We start from the raw sequence: 20736 nt of genomic DNA on the forward strand, positions 1-20736 counted from the left end.
ACACTCACTCACACATACACACACACACACAGACACTGGAATATATACAACAAAAAGAGTTGTAACTAAAAAATATTTATAAAAATATGAAAAATACAGAACCTTATCATGTACAAATTCAACTGGATTATGTGATATTTACACACAGAAATACTCATAGTAAGAAATGTTACATCCATTATACATGTGTCTTTATAAAGTTTATCTCTCCCCTCTTCCCTCCCGCAGCAGTTCTTCCTCCACTCCACCTGCCTCTCGGATTCTTCTGGCCTCCCTCTCTGCCTCCTCTTCTTTCCTCCTCTCCCTCCTCTCTGTCTCTTTCAGCCACGGCCCCCCCAGGTAGCTCAGGATCTCCTCCGGGCTGCCGCGCTGTTTGGGTTCGGGGTGGAGCAGCTCCTTGAAAAGAGTCATCACAAGTGGACTGAGGCCCCCGAACTGTGACGGAGGAGGGTTGTCCCTTTGGTTTTTCTCCATGATGCTGTAACTGTCCTTTTCCTCCTCGCCCCTCCACCCAACGTCTCTGATCTCCTTATTTTCCGCCTCACTGACAAACCACTCCTTGTACCTGCGGTAGCCACGGTCATCCTGGGTGCTCTCCTCCCAGGGGAAGCAGCCGGTCAAGAGGCAGTAGACGAGGATGCCGAGGGCCCAGCTGTCGATGCAGGGCTCCACTGTCACCCAAATGTCCTCCATCTCGTCCTCAGTCCCTTCGCTCAGCCGCCTCTCCATCTCCTTTTCAGCCTCTTTACCTGGCTCCACCTCAGGAGTGCAGAAGGGCGAGTCGTACCAGACCGCTCGGACTGTGGTCCCGATGGCCCGGGCCAGGCCGAAGTCGCCCAGCTTGACCCAGCGACAGGACGCGTCGCACAGAAAGATGTTCTCGGGTTTGATGTCCCGGTGGACGAAGCCCAGGGAGTGGAGGTGTGTAACAGCACCGCTCAGCTGGGCCATCACCCGCTGGACACACTCTTCATCCACTCCGAGCTAGAACAGAAACAGTCTGGATCAGCCAAGAACAGAAAACGTGCTTTTCATCACTTCAGTACAACTTGGGGGAGTCTGGTTGGTTCGGACACTTCATCGTTGGCTCAAAGACAAATCAACTGTGCGTCACCAAACTTGTTGGTGATGCTTATTTCCCATGCTCCCTCTTCATGCAGTGAGACCAGGGTGCCCTTACTCTTATCACTGCTCTATTATGTTACTGGCAGGGACACAAACGCAGAAGAGGGCTGAGCTGGAAACTGTTATCAAGCACGTCTCAGGTTTTTGCTGACGGAAACGAAAGCTCAAAACGACTGGATCAGCAGTTACAGTTTCAATGAACATTCTGTCGATGAAAGCCACACTGAAGACGAAGCCTCAGACGCCCGCAGCTCCATATTTGGTCTGTCAATCTACAACCTGGACGTCTATGTTACTTATGTCTTTGGCTGCCTTTTTATTTCCAAAGGGAACATTTCAGAAAAGGAATCGTTGTGTTTTTAAAAGTACATGTGGTCAAAGTTAGGGAATATTTGTGGTTTTGGTTAAAGGATGATTACGTAAACAGCTTCTTTCTCCAAAAAACAGCAGGACTTTCCAATATTTCAGTGCTGTGATGTAACACTTGAAAAGATTTCACATGCTTTATAGAGGCCACAGGAGGATGTTGTCTCTGCAAGTGCACTTGACTTTATGTGATTTAAATTACACATGAAATTTAATTTAACTTTATGACATAACTTCAATGTAAATGGTCACATTAATGAAGTGCTTTTTTATCATGTTTATATATATATATATATATATATATATATATATATATATATATATATATATATATATATATATATATATATATATATATATATATATATATATATATTAATGAATAAGTTATATGTCAGGTTATTTGATTTCATAAATAAACTTTAATAAATTGTATTAGAATAGAGTCACAGTTTTTGGCTTCATTACTTTTTTGAGGGTATTGTTGGAAAGCTAAATTAATTTCTCAGTGAACATTTTGCTGAAACCGAAAATGCGGCAGCAAGATCTAAATGTAAACTTGTAGGAGACAATGCTGCGACCCAACCTACGTTGTAACATTATTCAATATTTTCATTCGCTGAAACTTGAGGAAACATCCTCTATCACCTCGTCACGCAGGGAATCAACAACTCATTTCACGCCACAAAGCAGCAGCAGCTTAACTGACCTCTGACACGATCACACTGTAGAGGTCACCGTACAGTCCAGCTTGCTGAGCAAACACGTAGTAGGTCGGCGTGGAGAAGAAGATCCCAAGAGCCCGGGTCAGAGAAGGATGGGTGCAGTAGGAGAGCGAGAGGTTGTATTCACGCAGGAAAGAGTAGAGGGAGGTGGACTGTCGAGGGAAGAACTTCAGAGCCATAGGAGTTCCTGAGAGGAGTGAAGAAGAACAAGATGAGGTGAGTGACAGAATATCGAAGGAGCTTGAGTCAAAGGAAAGGAAAGAAAAAGAAAAGCTGTCATAGCTAGAGGAATGTGAGTGTTGTCCATCATTGACACTGTGAGCAAATATAACTTCCCCTTTGGGAAAGACTCTTTCACAGCTATACCCCAGTCGCAGCAACCCTATCCCGGAGAATGTACTAGAGCCCTTCATTACAGCCCCAGGAGTGTAAAAGGTTAAGAGAACACCATCAAAAGACAGATCTGTCCTCACATTTCTGCAGCGCTGAGCCCACACAACACTGCACTTAGAAAGAAACATGAGCTAAGTGGAGTTTTGAGATTTCACTTATTAGGGCGGTGTGAGTTGAGTGGTCGTAATCAGGGAATCATCATCAGGAGGTTTGAAAGGAAACCTTTCGACACGCTCACAGGCTCTGGACATAGAAAGAGTTTAACCTGTCACGACCTTTGACCTGGACTCTTGCACTGACCTCTCTTTTTGTGTACCGCCAAAATGACCTTTCCATAGGAGCCCTCTCCCAGGAGCTTGACCACCTTGTAGTGTTCGGAGACTTTCAGACTGGTAACGGACTGCGCCGACAGGAAGCAGAGTTCATCAAGCTCCTGAGCTGCTGCAGTCTGAGGAGCAAACACACACACAAACACACACTTTCATATACTGTGTCTACACAAGATGATGGGTTGAGTGGCGTCAAGAGAAAGAAGATCCACGGCTCGAGCGACATGTGATGATGTTATGATCGATACCTTCACAGAATGAATCTGAATCCGAGGCTCCACTTACTGATGTGTTATCTGAACCTGCACCGTGGCTCATTGCCTAATGAGAAGCTTTCAACAAAATATTTCATGTGTCTCATTAGTTGGAATAGTGATGTGCAACAAACTCTCATGAGGCTCAGGGGGATTTCATTGTCTTCTAAAAGCTCATTAATTTGTTCTAAGAGAGAATGAAATAATCCATCTCAGCCTGCATTTAGCAGAATTTCGTGGAACATCCTCGGTGATGCTATCACCTGATCTCCGTTTTCCTATGGACAGGACAAACCCCCGATGTCAACACAAGTGTGTGATGAGAACATTTGGTGCTGTCAATCGTCAATCTGTGTTTTGTGAAAGCACATCCATGACGACTCGCTTTGAAGTATATCCCCCCCCTCTACATGCCCCGGCAAATTAGGAAGGGTGTAAACAGTTACGACAGGCGGCTTTACGCAAAACCTAAAGCAATTTGCAGGAGGATGATATATTTTTACTTTTGACCTTACACAGTTGCATAACAGAGCTTAATTAGATTATCTCTGTTACGCAATTGCAAACAAGTGTGACACCTCTTATCATTCCACCAATCAAATTATGGATGATAAACGTGACTATGGTCATCAACATTTTTTCCTATGGCGTAGAAGTTACATTAAATAATTTTTTACGTGCTACGTTGGACTGATGCCACACCAGAGGTGTGAATGAATGGATGTCAGTTACGAGTTGTCCCTTGATAAACCAATGGATCGGATGTGCGGCCAAAAATAAGACGACAGGTTTCAGCCGGTCCGAGACGCCTGCACGGCACAGATCTGACAAGACGGCTCTATTAGAAACACAGCTCCTTCAACATCCATGGTGATGCTGCAGGTGCAACGATACGCCCCAGTTTTTATTTAAATCTGCAAAAGTGCAATTTTACAATCTGCAGATGAACTGAAACTAAAACTGAGGACATGAAATGAAACGAATTAACTTATGCACATTGATAAAAATCTGATACATTAATAATAACTTACTATATAACTTTTTATACAAACCACTACAGTGAAAAGTGTATATAATGTAAATACTTATCTTTTATTCTATTGCCTCTTTGATTTGACCTCCCTCCTGCTGAAACAACTGAATTTCCCTGGTGTGTGGATCAGTAAACTTGTATCTTATCTTATCCTACAATGATACACTAGAATAGAAACTAGATATAAACGATGGAATAGAGTTATGTTGTGTGTTTTAGCTCAGAGCACAGAGTTAAAATGCTGAATTTTAATCTCACCCACAGAGTAGTTTTGCAGCTTGTGGTTATCATATCATTACATTCTCCAGCTGCCATTCATTCCATGTGAATATCATATATTACATTTTGCACATTTGCCGCAGCTGGAGTTTTGATAAAGGTCACAGTTTAGGTTTGATTTAGTTGCTCTAACTCATGAATCATTACACACGCACCTAAAACATTTGCTGCACGCGGAGCATCCTGATATTTGTCCTGTCCTTGCCAGATGAGATGATAATTAATTAAACCCAATTGGCCCTTGGCGTGAAGCTGGAGCGAAGTGAGATTTCAAGAAGCAGCTAACTTCATTAACTAATTTGAAGTCTGTTCGAAGTGCTAGAAGTTTACAAGCTGATAATCCTCTCAACGCGTTGTCTGTCCAACCTGGACACTCTCTGCGAAATGCAATAAAAAGTCATGAATGAATAATTGCCATACCTGCATGTCATCACATCATACAGCTGCAAAAACACTATGGTTATAGTTGATATGAAACCCACTAGCATTCGTATTTACAGACTGATTGTTGCATTTGCGTGTTTTGGATCAGTTGCTTTTGTGTGTTTGTTTTCTGCAGCAGGATGTGACGCTTATTGAACATTTTGAATATGACTTGCAGCAGGTGCATGTAAAGATTTGCACGATACTCACTGTCATTTTCTGGTCAGCTGGTTGATCTCTGGTCACTTTGTCTTGACTCTTTTCAGCATATAAGGAAACTTTAACTCCTAGGAAGCTGCTGTCAGTGTCACTAGTGGAGCTCAACTGTGTGTCCTTGAGTTCAAAGATAAAGGAGAAACCCTGTTGATGTTGTGTTGCCTTTGCTCCGAGGGTCCATGCAGCAGCAGTGCAGCTTTATAGAGGAGGGTCATTAATGTTTGCTGCAGACCTGGATATTGACTGTGTGCTTCTCCCCAAGAGACACACACGCAACTCTCCCTCTCTCTCTCCCTCTCTCTCTCTCTCTCTCTCTCTCTCTCTCTCTCTCTCTCTCTCTCTCTCTCTCTCTCTCTCTCTCTCCCTCTCTCTTTTCCTACTCTTGTGCCAACTCCCTCTTACAGCCTCTCGCCTGCCTGCTATGCTGGCAAATACGCGTGAACCAGCTACAAGGTATTTCACCCCCACGGACCACTCCCCCATCCACACCACCACCGCTGCCTCACCCCCATCCACTCCCTGTGTGCTCCAACTCCTCCCCCTCTCTCCCCTCTCTCCCCTCTCTTCGCTCTCTGACCATCCCACAGCTCCCAGTCTGTCAGAAATCCTGACCACATTAACCCATCACTCCTCCGCCTCCCCCCTTCACTCCTCGGCTGTCACTCACTTGGTGCCTGCATACACCCCCCCACGCACACCTCTCCTCCTCCCTCTTCTCTTTCCATTTCTCTCTCTCACTCTCTCTCCCTCTCTCTCTCTCTCTTTTCTCACCCTCAACCCCTCTGTCTAGTCAGTGAAATGTCCCCAAGCTGAGGTATTCCTCTTCTGATCAACAGGTATGCAGGAATGATCGGAATAGGCCCCCCCGCCCCCAAGCTGTATCTGTGATCCCTGAATCTTGCTGGGCTTACAGGGACGTGAGCCACATGAAACGTTATATTATCCAGCATCACTCTCGCTCTTGTTTTTCCTGTGTGTCCTTCATTCTTGTCTAAATGTGCAGGGGACACGATGTTTCAGTTTGAAACTCACAGGGGTTGAATATAACAAAGTACATTTGATTTATCACTGTACTTTGCATTCTTCATCTGTCTGTACTTAAGTAGATTTATGTCCAGGTACTTTTCACTTTTAAGCTGCTACATGTATCAACGAATATCGGAGCTTTGTCGTCCATTACATTTTACAATCAATGTGTTGTGTTACATGATCATATTCTTTGTTGTTGTTTTTAAATTAATCAGTTATTAGAGGGGGGATTGATTCACAGATCAGAGCAGAGCAGGTACATTAGAACCCGTCTCCTGCAGCAGCAGCATCTCTGGTGAGAAACTACTAAAATGGATTCAGAAAAGGCCACAGAAACTCAGTCGTAATGTAGTACCTGTTGCATTCGGAGAAAGGCTTTACTCTACAACTAAATGTTATACGTTAGGTTCACTTAAAATCAAGTACTTACTTCCATTTCGGGAGAAAAGTTTTTTTACTTTACTTTTGGTCTATTTATTTGTACGTTAATTTATGTAAATGTGAGTACTTCCTCCACCACTGGAAATACTATTTTTAAAACCCATTTCTTCCTCATGACACTTTTAAGTCTCTTGAATCTGCGTTGAAGATCATTGAAGGTTTTCATCTCCTTTTTATCTTCCTGCTCATCTTACTCTTGCTTTCTCTAGTTCATGAAATCACCCTGCATCTCTTTCCGTGTGCATATTATTGCCTCTCGCCGCTCAGGGACATGGATAACAGCTGAAACCCGGCCTCACAAACAGCTTTATTCTGTGCTTTGCTGTCTACATGCCAGCTCTGTTTGCTACTTATCACCAGCTGCGGGTCAGGCCACTTTTCCACCTCCCACAGCTTTGACGCTCTCCTCTTTCTCTCCACTCAGATAGATTTCCCCTGGTACTACATACTACAGGACTATTATTGCGACCGTTCTGATGGCTGTGCGTTATGTAACACAAACACTGGCTGCTATCACAACGGCCGCTCGCCTCTTAGGTTACCGCCAGTGCTGTGCTGCTGCTTTCAATGACAAATATGTATTTCCATGTTTGTGCTTGCACCATAGGATCCTGTGGCCCCTGCTGTGACAACCACTCCACCACCAAAACATCACTTTCATCGCTTTCTGCGAGTCGATGCCAAAAGGGAGTCACTTTCATTCACAAATACTGCACATAGGAAGTACACATGCACAAATGTACACACTATCCAGGCGTGAAGCTGATGGACACACAAATTCTAAGCAGGACATCTTTGCTGACAGTTGCCAGATGTATGTTTTTACTCATTTGCTACTCTTCTGTATTTTTGAGCGGTTCTCTCTTCTAAAAAAAGGAAATCGTCTCAGCTAACACAACAGATGGTTTTCTCGTTCCATCTCCCTTCAGCTGTATTTTTTGAACCAACACAATATTAACTGGGAGAGGACGACAACACTACTTTCTTCAGTGTCTTCAAAAAAGACACATAGAGATTCATGTGATTGTCATTACCTACATTTATTAGTGCTGAGGTTGCACAGGTCACAGAGTTTCAGTGTCCTGGTACGAGCTGTGAGAATTATTCAATGAAAATAGTCTCACAGTGTGAGATATGTTGAACTGATATTTTCATGTATGTTGAATCAAGGGTAACTGGACTCGGTTGTTGATCATCTCGCAGATGAAATGTGAAGCGTGCTTAAGTATCCACAACTGAGTCCACTTGCCATTGATCCAACTATTCTTGTGTAACCATGACCTGGATGGATGACTGAGAATATTCACAAGCTTTTTAATCATTTCAAAACAGCTTCCAAGTAGAGTGTAGGATTCAGTGTGAAGAACGACCACGTCTTCAACCCACAATCTATATTTCTCAGAAACTGCTATATAATGCAAATGTGTCGCGTTTTTATTTTATTCTTTGAATCTTTCCAGGCTTTATAGCTTTTATTGTTTTTATTTGCATTGGTTGGCTTTAAACCCTCTTTTTCTTTTTTTTCTTTTTGTTCCTATTCCTTTTATTTGCATTAACTGCTAATTATTGCTTCTTATTGCATTTACTTCTTAACTTTTTTCCTGTGTATCCTGTGACTGACTATTGTTATTATCATGATGATGATGATTGTTATTATTGTTGTTATTATTATTAATAATAAAAATTGTAGTAGTAGTGGTAATAGTAGTAGGAGTAGTAGTAGTATCTTATATCACAAAAAACAACCATTCCTCTACATAGAAGCAAATTGGGACACAGACATCAAACACGGTCCTGATGTCTCAGACTAACCTCTCTGACAGATTAGGGGTGGGGGGGCATAGAATAGATGCTGTGTGAAGTTTCTCGGTGACACAAAAATGCAACAACACTTGCCAAAATAGCTTTTATGCTCGTTATGATCGCCTTGTTCTCCTTTTTGTCTGCATGAGATTAGTGTTTCCAAAGCAGTGCAACAGCCCATTACAGTTATATGGTTTGCTTGAGTCATGCTGCAATACTTTCTTCAGTGCTGCAGCTCCCAGGAGAGAAGGCGAAGATAAAAGGATAAATAGCAGCAGGATAAAAGGGGAGCGTGTAACACACATGCATGCCAGCTGTTCTTGTGTTGTTCTGATCTAAAGGGCTCACTGTGTTTTATTTATGGTTCCACAGACAGGCCACTGTGGAGCAGAGCTCCGCTGGCTTCTCTTCATGCTGAAGATACTTCAAGGACGCCTCCCTGTGGACAGTGTGAGCTACAGCATCACAAAGGAAGAAACCACAGTGTGACACATTTGTTTATCAGTGAGGTTTAGGGAAGTGATTTCTCACTTTCATTAAGGTCCTGTTGGCTTAAACTTAAAGGAGGAAAACATATTGCTTGTGGGTCTCAACATAATGTGACCAAAACCAATTATGATGACAATTATTCCAATTGAATTATTCCAGGAATGTGCTATTTTATTTGACAATTGAACATTGTCCATGATCATCCTCTTGTCAAGGGTTTCTCTGCAATAGACGATGAAGTCACTCACATGAACCATGCACTCTTCTGTACAATGTGTAAACAAGGTAAATATTTTACCACTGACCATCGTATAAACGTATAATTAACATGTTCTTGTGAGCTTGAATTGGGATATGAATCTTTCCTCCTATATGACAGTATAATAATAATGATTATTATTAGGTGCTTTGCAGTTTGTAAATTGAAACATGATGAAGAATGGGAGGTTTACAATAGGCAATCAAAGGACTCAAAGGTTACACAGCATTAAAGGAAGAATACAAAAATAGGAATGTTGAATGACAGATGAAAAAACGAACTGAAACCTTGTAAAATTATTATAAAGTCGTTAATATCAGAGCCAGATTAAAAGTAAATAAATACAAATAAATGCTGCAAATGCAATGTATTTCTATTTTATATTTATAATATTAATCGTATTAATGTTGTCCTGACTTGTTATCCAGAGCTTTATTTCTGGCGGTTAAAAATCGGACTGAATTATTCATGAGTGTCTACAACCAGCCCAGAGAAACAAAGCTACAGGGGGTGCGGTCTTTCCCGAAGCCGAGAACGGAAGCGGAAATTCGGCCATCTCCTCGTACAGTCGAGCTCCAGCAGGGTCAGTACACACTCTCTTTGGATGTTTATCGCGGTGTGTCGTCCGCAGTTTTTTGACATTTTGGCCTGTGGTCGGAGCTCGTGTGTTCCGCACTGACCCGGAAGCAGGACGCGTCCTCGGTGCAGCTCGTTCGCTGTCGCGGACCTGGTTCCCAGCTGCGAACTGGCAGCAGCTAGCAGGCTAACTGCTAGCTGGCTAATCTCCACTAGCAGCAGCAGCAAGTGATTTCCTCCATCAGTCCCGCTGGCAGGTAACCTCCACCTTGGTCTCCAGTCCGGGGGGATTCACAGCTGTCCCGGGGTCTTCCCTCTGTCCGATCATTCGCACACAGCCACACTCCTCCGCACCCCTGTGCAAACTTTACCCAGACTCCGGTTAGCAAAGTGCTAGCCAACTGCTAGCTCCGGTTAGAATGGGCAGAGTCGCTTGCTAAGTGCTAACGGAGGCTAACAGCTTGAAATGACAGCTAGCGTTAGTTGGCTAACAAGCTTTCCTTAATCCCCCCCCCCCCCCCCCCCCACGAACAAGTGTTGTGTACGTACACTTCCGGACCCACGCGTGCTCTTGTGGACACTGTTGAATAACCTGTTAACTCACTTTGTTGGGGCCACTTAGCAGCTGCAGGGGGGGGTTAGCATAACTAGCACCAGGATCAGCTGGCTAACCAGGGAGGTGTGACAGGGAGTGCTTCAGTTGTGTGTCTGTGATTGTTTGTCTGTCTGTGTGTGTGTGTCATTTGGCTGTGCAGCGTCCACTGCATGCATAAGTGAAAGGAATAATATGTTAGCATGGTTTTAACACCAGCTCCCTATCTAGTTGGGAGGCTAACAACCAGAGGCGTAGGTGTGTCTGTGATTTGCTGACAATTAATCATTCACCACAACAGGTCAGTGAGCTCACCCCTGTCTGGCTGTGTTGACCTGATCTATGTGATGATATCTGTCTGTCGTTGAAGGAGATAAAGTGATTGGGTCTTTTTCCTCTGTTGACTTGTTTCAGAGCTTTTACACATAAAGGTTGACACCTGATTTTTCCTCACCGTGTCGTATGGAGGAGACATGAGGAACCGAGGAGCCTGAGATACAAACAGCATGTTCTGTCCCCTTGATCAAAGATTAGTTGGTGTGTCTGAACTTTGGTACAGAGCTTCAGGAGTCCCTGGGTTGACTTTTGCAATGGGTTCCCTATTATCACTTATGCAACATGTTCTCATATTTGTGTGGCCTACAAATCTGTGCCAGCTAATTGTGTCAGACAGCTGTGTCCTCCTTAATGGCAACCATGTTTTTTTAATTCGTCACATTATCTATAAAACTTGAAAAAGTAGTTGTATATCCATTTGAATACATTATATCAAATACACAGTCTTTGTTAATATTAACATTTGTTTGATTCAGTGAGAGGATGAATCTGGTTAGCAACTATATTTCACGCTGCTGTTTTAACAATCGAATCCAAACAATGCTCAGATGGTTCAGAGGGATCGAGTTCTCTGCCACAAAATCATTCTCCACATGCTTTTTACACCACCAGCGGTAGACAGGATGTGTTCATGTGAAATTATCATCATGATTCCAGTGTGTGGCACTTCACAAATCATGATTATTATTGTTATTTTACCAGAACATGTCTCTTACCCTCTTGTCAATAATCTACTTTTGCTGATAACATACCCACCAGACATGTAAACTATTGTTAATAACTGACAGGAGTAAGTTCGTGCTGTAGACAGAAGCCCATGTTATACTGTAGTAATGTGTCATGTATACATTTTGTCTGTCTGTGTCCCCTCACAGTTGGTAATACAGTAATCATAGTTGTCCTCTCTTGATAAATTCTCAATCTCTCTGAGGCTACCAGATTTTGCAGCCTGGTATAATGGCTGTATGTTACTATGTAAGAGGCAGAATTGAAACCTTTAGAAAAGCTGTTTTGTTTCGTATCATTGTTCATGCCAGATGGAAAGATGAAGTGTTTTTAATTTGGCTAAACGCCCACTGCTCCAATTCAGGTTCTTGAAATTATAAGAATGAGGAACAACACAAGTTGTGTTCCTGGCTCCTATTGGTTCCGGAGTAGTCTGTTCACACTACCTGATTCTTTACATGTAATAGCATTAAAAGCATTAAAAGGTCAATATTTTCTGGGTGAATGAGGCCTGGCTCTGAAAAGTAAGATAAAGCGTATAATATGTTGTAACTCTCAACCATGTGTGTATCAGCAACTAACCATGTGATTTCTGTAGCTGAATATCTCCCTTGTCCTTATTTTACTATGGTTACTTTGGATTTATTCACCTTGCCTGTTTATTGTTATCTAACTACAATGAATATATTTTTAACATTGATCTCAATCTTGCTCCGTAGCTTTCATTGCCTTACGCCGGCAGTTCTGAGATCCAATGTTGCCACGGGAAGAACCAGACCAACTGAGACAAATCACTCCGTGAATGAGTGGTGCGTAACACCGGAACGAGAGAGACGCCAAGAGGAGAGACCCTTGTTCTGGATCGTTCTCGTGTAACAGGTGTGAATTCCTCTGCCGATACCTGCAGTCACATACAATGCTTGTCCCTCTTTGTATTGCACTGCTTGTACCTTACAACGCTTCTTCTCACTCTGCTCTTCAGATTGGAGCAGAACTCGGCGGTCATACTGTTGCCATGTCGACCTCATCGCTACGGCGACAAGTAAAGAACATCGTCCACAACTATTCAGAGGCTGAAATCAAGGTTGAGTGGCTTCTCTCTCTTTTACACCCGCATGGCTCATACTTTCACGACTTGATAGAAGCCGATGTATTTCCGCCACATAAATGAAATTATGTAGCTGCTGATAATTTAATATTTCTTTGAAGCGACCTCCTCACTCGTCCCCCTTCCTCCATGCAGTATGAGCAAATTTAATCAGATTATCCAGTCATTATTTTGTCTCTCTCAAGCTTGTGTCGTGATTGAGTTTGCATTGCTCCTAAGAACAGTGCAGCACATTATCACAGAGTTTCGGTGGAAGATAATTGAAGTTTGTCCCCTGCTGCGTTATTGTCCAGGTTAGAGAAGCGACGTCCAATGACCCATGGGGCCCCAGCAGCTCTTTGATGTCAGAGATCGCTGATCTGACGTACAATGTTGTGGCCTTCTCTGAAATCATGAGCATGGTGTGGAAGCGCCTCAATGACCACGGAAAGAACTGGAGACACGTGTACAAGGTAAAAAAAACATAATCAATATGTTGTTCTAATATTGCATTACATCCTCAGTATGAGTATAAATATTCCAGTATTGTGTTGGCACTTTTATGAGGTGTAATGATGACATCAAAATGTGTCTAAATGTATTCTCTAATTACTAAACTGTATACAATGTAGTAACTGTCATACTACTTGTGTCCAAATTGTTATTACGAAATTTATACCACATAAAAATGGCCGTGATGGAACGAAAAAGGGGTTTCATAGTTACCTACAACTGCATGTCTATGGCTTTTACTTTACGTTCTTTCAATGTTATCACTGTACAATGCGTTCTATTCATGGATGCAATAATTACAGTTGTTGCAACACGGTGATGACGCATGATGACAATTATTGACAGTCGTTGAGAAAATCTACTGATCTCAAACGAGAAAACTCTTGAGTATGCTTTTATAGAAGTCGATGAGTAAGCAAGAGAGTGGTTTCAGACACAGCCCACATATTGCTGTGTTATTAAATGTATGGATTATATAATGTACCTTGTAATTGCAATGATTTTGTAGTTGTTGTTAGCCTTTTTGAGTTTTTACATTTGACTTATTTTGTGACGCCAAGTCCTACACTAGCTGTTTGCTGTCTATTTGGATGTGAGTGGATGTGGACTGCTATAATGTGACACGTTAACAACTTTAATATTTGCATTTCAACTTCCTCTGTATACAGTGATCTTTTACAGTGGCTCAGTGGTTGTGATTTGTATTTTCCCCAGGCTATGACTCTTATGGAGTACCTGATCAAGACTGGTTCAGAACGTGTTGCCCAACAGTGCAGAGAGAACATATACGCAGTCCAGACCCTCAAGGACTTCCAGTTCATAGACAGAGACGGCAAAGACCAGGTACACAATCACGCCCATGCCCACAAAGCCGTACAGACACTGGGAGTGATTAGTGAGTAAGGTCCACCTCTGTGGAATGCAGGCATGCTATGTCAAACACAGCGCTTGTGGTTTATTCAAGGACAATGAGTTTCTGACCTCTTGTGCAAACATACAAAGGTATAAAAGTTTTTATGGGTTGTTGATAACTGGAACTGTGGCAAGTCAGCAAGGTTACTACACTACCAATAACATGTTCAGTGTATCTAACGGCAGTAGTTTTTAATATTACGTGTCTCTGTGATATTTGACATTGGCAATGGTAATTGGTGCCATTTTATCGTTTGCAATACCTGTATTTTGCCAGGGGGTTAATGTGCGAGAGAAAGCCAAACAGCTGGTGACACTTTTGAAAGACGAGGAGCGACTAAGAGAGGAGAGGATCCACGCCCTCAAAACCAAAGAGAAGATGGCACAGACCTCCAGTGGTGAGATGTCTTCAGTGTTTAAACACCATTCTCAGAGTTACAGTATTACTGCAGGGCCGTCAGTTCAATGTATTTGATAGCTTATAACAAGCTTTGTGTTAATGCATGTGTATGTCTCCTCTAGCCTCCTCGGCTCCCTCAGCACCTAGCCTGGGGGGCAGTTTGTCAGTGGGGTCCCACTCTGGAGGGGCAGATCCTGAGCAGGCGTGGCCACAGAGCACAGGAGAGGAAGACCTGCAGCTCCAGCTGGCTTTGGCGATGAGTAAAGAAGAGGCAGATCAGGTGAGTCCGAGCAGCCTGTTGGAGGTACACAAAGCTATGCTCTGTTGCAGCAGCTATGTACACAGAGGGATATTACTGATATTATTCACCATACAATTAGAATAACCTCGACTTGCTCTCCCCATGTAACCCCCTGAACCCCCCCCCCCAGCCTAACACGGACCATCTGGAGGACACAGAGCTGCGCTATGCACTCACACTCAGCAAAGAGATTCAGCAAAAGGTCAGGGCTGCAGCGTGGGCCCAGCTGACTGCTCAGCCAGTCAGCAACCGTCGGCGTTTCTATCAATCTCTCAAACACATATCAATTACTGATCAATCAAGAATAATAATTTATCCCTGTGTTTGTCATGTCATTTTCCTCAAGATCCAAATGTGCAGTTTGCATTTACACTGAATTGTTGAGATAATTTAGTTAACAACAATCTCACATTCTTTAATAAAAGTTATAATACAATGTGTGAATGGTAGGTGCTTTTCAAATTCTCGTCAAGATTAATTCAAAATTCATAGATGTGCGCACCTGAAAAATTGATTTCCTCTACTGGTTGAGTTTGCATGGCATTGGCATATATTTATCATAATTGATTTAAATTGACTTGAATTAAACATTGGGTGGTTTATTAACACTGATGATCCTTTCTTCCCTGTCACCCTCTATGATAGCATGCAATCATCTGTAGTCTTCTTGATATGAAATGCACACTTTACCTTCCCTGCTACACCTCTCTCTCTCTCTGCTCTTTGTTGTGTGTTTACTGAGTGCCTATTGTTTGCAAGTGGTTACCTGCCTGCACCTACCGCACCTGTCAACTAGTCCATAACATATGGGTCATAACAGGGTAATGCTGTTGTTATTGTTAGTTGAGCGGAATCAAACGTCGGCCTTTCACTTCTTTTGGAGAGAAAAGTGTTTCCTCACAGTAAAATCAGTCTGTTGCTCTTTGGTAATCAGTCTTCCTTGTAATGAGGTAGTCATCTAATGGCGTTATATTGGCATTTCCCGAGTTAATCTGAAACATCTGTATCAGAGCTTATCATATTGTGGACTTTTGATTAATATTGATAATATGAAATCTGGTCCATTGGGCCTTTTTATTTGACCTTTTTCGCTGATAGATGAAAACTCAACTAGACAACCACATGTAGCTAAAAGACTTTATATGAATTTCAGTCTGTTAGTGGAGTTCTTTAATATTTCACTGGTAGCCTTGTGAGACCAGCTCTGCATTTGCCTATTCAACACAGCAAAAACAAATACAAGCACTCTTTTGAATTGATCTCAGTCGAGTTTTGTTAATTATCCGTTGATTACAAATGATCATTTTCTATTCATCTTAAATTTGCACCTGTTGTGTGCTTTCTAAGGTTGTGTGTCTCACGTTGCTGACGTCCGTGTGTGTTATTGGCAGGAGGAGCGACTGCGCCGAGGTGACGACCTGAGGCTGCAGATGGCCCTGGAGGAGAGCAGGAGGCAGAAAGGGCAGGTGGAGGAGGTACGAGGAAAATGTAATTGTGTTGATCCGGCTGTGTGAGCACCCCTGCTGGTGGCATGAAGGTGGAACAATAATGTTCCTACAGTTTGTACAGAATGGCAAGATGCAATAAAAGCAAACAATGTTGTTCTTATCTTTAATATATATATTCTGGTTCAGGGTGCTCTGATGGAGCTGAGTGCCGTGGACCCCTGGGGGGGGGCAGCTGGTGGTGCTGCTGCTGCTGCCGCCCCTATTGGCTCCGCAGGCCCCTCGCCACCACACACAGTTCCTGCCCTTGCTGTCTCAGGCGCGTGGGGCCCAGCACCCGCAGATCCATGGGGAGTAGCGTCACCCGCATCTCCCACAAGTTCTGACCCATGGGGTGAGGGACCCCCACCATCCATAGCCCCTCCTACAGACCCCTGGGGAGAGACATCCAACAGAGTTAACCACGTGGACCCCTGGGGAACCTCAGGTACGTCACGTACTGCCTCTGTAGCCTGTGAGGTTTGTGGAAATGTTCGTATAATTATCTGATCAGAATCGTGTCCCGCTGGCTAGATGACAGAGGACGTGAAAACCTGGAGTTTTACTCCTCTGTACTCCATCATTCCATTTCCTTCATACATAACATCCCTGTGACATTTCCTGTCACGCCACCATGGTGTCATATCTTCTCATCCACTCACATGCTTTCAGTTTGTTATGAGGAAAGCGAGCATGTTAAATCCATTCTCCCTCTGTGTCTAAACCAGGGATTTTATCCTCTTGTTTCTACTCAGGACTGACTATGGCTGTGTCTCAACCAGAGATCTCTCTTCTCTTGCCCTTTTGTGCCCTTTTAATGAATGGGGTAGCTCTTTATTATCTCTCCTTTGCCTCCACTGAACTTCTTATATAAATTAAATATTATAAACTAACATGCGGTGGACAGACATTTGAAATCTACCTTCATCTGTCCACATTAGACCAGTCAGTGGTATCAGAGGTTAAGGAGAGAACCATCACTGTTGGAACCCAGCCCAGCTTCCTGCTCCCTCCTTGTTGTGGATTGTGCCTGTAATGTGTTGTGTTAACCCTCCCCTCCACTGCGTCTCCTCCCCTCCCCTGTAGCTGTGACCCCCCCAAGTGCCGACCCCTGGGGCCCCCCTGTGCCTCCCAGCACTTCCTCCTCAGGGGGGCCAGTAGACCCCTGGGTGAGCGACGGGCCTCTCCCTGTCTCTGACCTTGTCAACTCCGACATCTGGAGTGGCAACGCCAAACAAACTAATGGCACAGGTACATTCACACTTAATGCTCCATGGACTCACAAACACCACGGTACTGGTACATTTTCATTGATGACACATAAATCTACACACTTGTCAAGTGTATGCTCACAGAACAGTTGTCTCGTCCTACATTTCATCTTCCTCTAGTATGTGTTGTAATGCTGTTTTTATGTTGTGGTTTATAGTTCAAATGTTCTTTCAGTGCCTGACTTGTTCCTCCTTCATTGCCCCCCCACAGGAGACCATGAGCGACGAGGCTCCTATGCAACAGGCTGCGACAGCACAGGTTCACCGGTGCCCTTTGACCTCTCCTCTCTCGGTTCATCCCTTCCTGTTCGTAAAACGCCAGAGTCCTTCCTCGGCCCCAATGCATCGCTGGTGGATCTCGATTCTCTGCTGTCATCTAAACCCAGACCCAAGCAGCCGCCACCCCCCTCTATCTCTTCCTCATCAGCGCACAATCCTTTCCTCCAGAACATAGGTAAGTTATCGCCATCGCATTAACTGAGTGTAAGAAGAGGAACAGCATTTGCCGACTGAAAGATGAGACTCATCATTTCTGGAAAGTGTTTTTCCTGATTAGATAGACCCTGGAGAGCCACATTAATTATACAGGTTAAGAGGCCATCATCAAGTTGTTCATTTTCATTATTAAATTCAATGAAAGGCAGCTGGCAGAAAAAGACCATTAGACTAAAATGCTGTCCAAAAGGATTAAATTAAATGTCTGGAACCCTAACGCACTCTCATTAACTAGGGAAAGTAGAAAGTTTGGCTGGAAAAATTACTTTGTTGGTCCGAGCACAAATCAAAAGCAACATCATTTATGCAGCAATAGTGTTGTAAGCGCTGTTGGGACCTGGACGAATTTGGCTCCTTAGGCCATGTGAGTGCGACCATAACAGAGATGATAATAAATGCCTTTTGAACAAACTTTGCTGTTATGTGCAGTGGAAACACTGAGGCTGTCATAGAATTAAATGATACAAGGTAAATACCCTGAATATATATAGCTGTACCGTTTACGGATGTCATGCAAAATTTAAAAATTGTTTTGTTCACTGTTCAGTTATGAAATCCTAACTCACCAGGAAGCGTCTCTATCTCTCCTGCCGGGCTGCTGACAGTGTGGTCAGCTGGTTTTGGCTCGGGGAGTTTCTCATGACTTGTATGAAGTTCATAAACCGGAGCTGAGAGTATCAGAGTGAACAGAAACAAGTCTGTGCACCCCTAATGACATAACAGCAACTGTTTCCTCAAACCATAACGAAGGTTGAACGTAGAATAGGAGTAACTGTGCAGAGTTTGACCCTTCAAAACTATGAGATATGAAAATAAGAGATCTGACCTTTTCCTGTGCTGTCTAACCATCACCTCTGACCCTCAGGCTCATCTCCTGCTCCTGGCATGGCCGTAACTCCAGGCAGCACCATCTCCAGTCGGGGGGTCTCTCCAATACCTGCCTGCTCCAATCCGTTTGGCGTGGCCCCGCCCATGAGCTCCATCTCACCTCAGCCCTCATCCCTTGGCCTGAGTGGCCTCCGCAGCAGTCCTGTGCCTCCCAACCCCATGCTGGGCATGGTGCAACCCGGAATGGGCATGGGGCCAATGAATATGGGAATGGGAGCTCCAGGAATGAGCCTGGGCATGATGCAGGCCAGTCCCATGGGCATGCCCTACAGCGGTCTCTCCCCTATGGGCCATCCTGGCTCGGGTCTGTTTGGGTCCGGAGGTGCAGGACCTCCTCAGCTGATTTTGGGTGGGCCCACTGGAACGGGCGGGTTGATGGGGGCAGGAGGATCAGTGGGAGGCGGAGGAACGTCGGGAGCCAGCACCAACCCGTTTCTTCTTTGAGGAAGTGTCACCACTCCTTCGCTCACCTGTTTCAACCTCCTCTGTCGTATCTGCTGCCCCCCATCATTCATCCCCCCTCAACACAATTTGTGTCCAAAAATGAAAAAAATGTCTACATCTCTATATTTCAAGAAAAGAAAGGAAAAAAAAAGAAAAAATCAAATTTCAAGTTTCTTTTCCTTCAAAAGCATTATTTCATTTCAGCATAATTTTCCACATTTAGTTAGTTTCATTTCATTTTTTGGGTTATTTTGGGGCGGGAAATAGAGATATATTTATTTTTGTTTTAATCCTCTTCTGTTCTGTATCGTTCTTCATGTTGTGTTTAATTTTGTTTCGGTCAGGTCTAAGATGAAGGTAAGTCTGTGGGAGCCCGAGGCTTTTTCAGTAGTGTCACTCTTTTCTAATATTACTGCACTGAGAGAGAGACGGAGGGAGAGGGGACATAGCCACTAACAAACTGAACAGAGAAACTCTTGTACCGGCCTATTCCTCTTTTCTCCCTCTACAATGAAAAACAAACACTGAATCACTGAGGTGGAGCAAGTGCATGAGGGATGATTTTTAATGAACCCCAGACTGAGATACGGACTGAAAATCCTGCATTAACATTTCAGGCACAATGTGGTCAAATATTTTCAACTAGTTCACTTTTAATTTAATGTTAAATGTAATTTATTTTTTTCCAATTTTGGGAACAAATAAAAAAGGAAAATCGAACACAATGCCATTTAAATCAAATGCTTATTTTCTTTTTTTCTTGCCGATTATTGTTGAAAACTAAAGAGAGCTCTGACGTCTGTGATCTGATGAGAAAAAAGAGTGTTGAATGTGTGTGTGTGTGTGACGACATGAAGGCTCACATGTGTGTGTGCGAGTGTGCAATAGTGCAGATGCCTGTTTCTGTGTATATGTATCAATATCTGTCTCTATTTTTTTTTCTGTCTGATCTTATTTCAGTGACTCAGAAAGAATGAAATTCACATCTGTTTTATTTTTAAAAATTGTCACTTGTATTAATACTATATAATGTTGGGATTTCAAATGAGGTATTATAAGGGTCAAATATTTCTCTGCCAACACTTAAAATTTGTTTCCTTTGTTAATCAAAAACATTTGGTTTATTATTTGTTTTCTCCCAATCACATTTCAAATGGGATCCTGGTGCTCAGGTGTCCGATCACTGCTGCCCTTGTTTCATCCCTCGTTCCTTGGGGGGAGGGAGGGAGAGCTACTGATGCTTCTCAAGAAAAAAGAAAAAGACAATTATTTCAATGAAAGAAGAAGAAACAGGGACTTGACGACATGCTCCATGCTGTTATTTTAATTTAGTTAGATGAATTTATTGTTATTTTATATCAACAAGAAAATATCTTTTATCGGGTAAGGTTGAATTTTGTGTGGTGTTGACTGTGAACATTCACATTTGAAAAGTAAATGGAAAAAAGAAATTTATGAAATAAAATAAAAACACAGGACATTTTTGGCTTGTTTCATGTTTGCTCTGTAAATAACATATACACACATGATTTGTATTTTACTGCTGC

General features: G+C 43.1%; 2 protein-coding genes across 3 annotated transcripts; one reads left to right on the forward strand and one right to left on the reverse strand.

Moving 5' to 3' along the window:
- Positions 1–201: 201 nt before the first annotated feature.
- sbk3 (SH3 domain binding kinase family, member 3) lies at positions 202–12400 on the reverse strand. The gene is made up of 5 exons (XM_061081801.1): positions 12345–12400; positions 11886–11948; positions 2910–3058; positions 2201–2403; positions 202–984 (listed from the first exon to the last, which is right to left on the reverse strand). Exons 1-5 carry the CDS (start codon positions 12398–12400, stop codon positions 202–204), a joined length of 1254 nt encoding a protein of 417 aa, XP_060937784.1.
- On the forward strand, positions 9679–20672 carry epn1a (epsin 1a). 2 transcript variants are annotated; one of them, XM_061080402.1, is made up of 13 exons: positions 9679–9747; positions 12114–12273; positions 12377–12478; positions 12796–12954; positions 13709–13837; positions 14184–14304; positions 14429–14586; positions 14738–14809; positions 15999–16082; positions 16242–16539; positions 17178–17342; positions 17574–17816; positions 18723–20672. In XM_061080402.1, the coding sequence occupies exons 3-13, from the start codon at positions 12410–12412 to the stop codon at positions 19187–19189; spliced, it is 1965 nt and encodes a 654-aa protein (XP_060936385.1). In that variant the 5' UTR covers positions 9679–9747; positions 12114–12273; positions 12377–12409; the 3' UTR covers positions 19190–20672. The 2 variants fall into 2 exon arrangements, with proteins under 2 accessions (XP_060936385.1, XP_060936384.1); XM_061080401.1 differs by having other exon boundaries at positions 9713–9997.
- Positions 20673–20736: the final 64 nt, after the last annotated feature.

The sequence above is a fragment of the Limanda limanda genome, chromosome 11, assembly GCF_963576545.1.
Source record: "Limanda limanda chromosome 11, fLimLim1.1, whole genome shotgun sequence".
Taxonomy (NCBI): Eukaryota; Metazoa; Chordata; class Actinopteri; order Pleuronectiformes; family Pleuronectidae; genus Limanda; species Limanda limanda.

What these genes read in the sequence shown, in the direction of transcription:
- sbk3 (XM_061081801.1), bottom strand. Translation starts at nt 12,400, where the DNA reads ATGACCGCCGAGTTCTGCTCCAATCTGAAGAGCAGAGTGAGAAGAAGC. An exon ending in GCCTCATTCACCCAGAAAAT is followed by an intron (nt 3,059 to 11,885) that starts ATTGACCTTTTA and finishes GTTTGCTCCTCA; the next exon opens with GACTGCAGCAGCTCAGGAGC. An exon ending in GGCGGTACACAAAAAGAGAG is followed by an intron (nt 2,404 to 2,909) that starts GTCAGTGCAAGA and finishes CACTCCTCTCAG; the next exon opens with GAACTCCTATGGCTCTGAAG.
- epn1a (XM_061080402.1), top strand. Translation starts at nt 12,410, where the DNA reads ATGTCGACCTCATCGCTACGGCGACAAGTAAAGAACATCGTCCACAAC. An exon ending in GTAAAGAAGAGGCAGATCAG is followed by an intron (nt 14,587 to 14,737) that starts GTGAGTCCGAGC and finishes CCCCCCCCCCAG; the next exon opens with CCTAACACGGACCATCTGGA. An exon ending in TCCTTTCCTCCAGAACATAG is followed by an intron (nt 17,817 to 18,722) that starts GTAAGTTATCGC and finishes TCTGACCCTCAG; the next exon opens with GCTCATCTCCTGCTCCTGGC.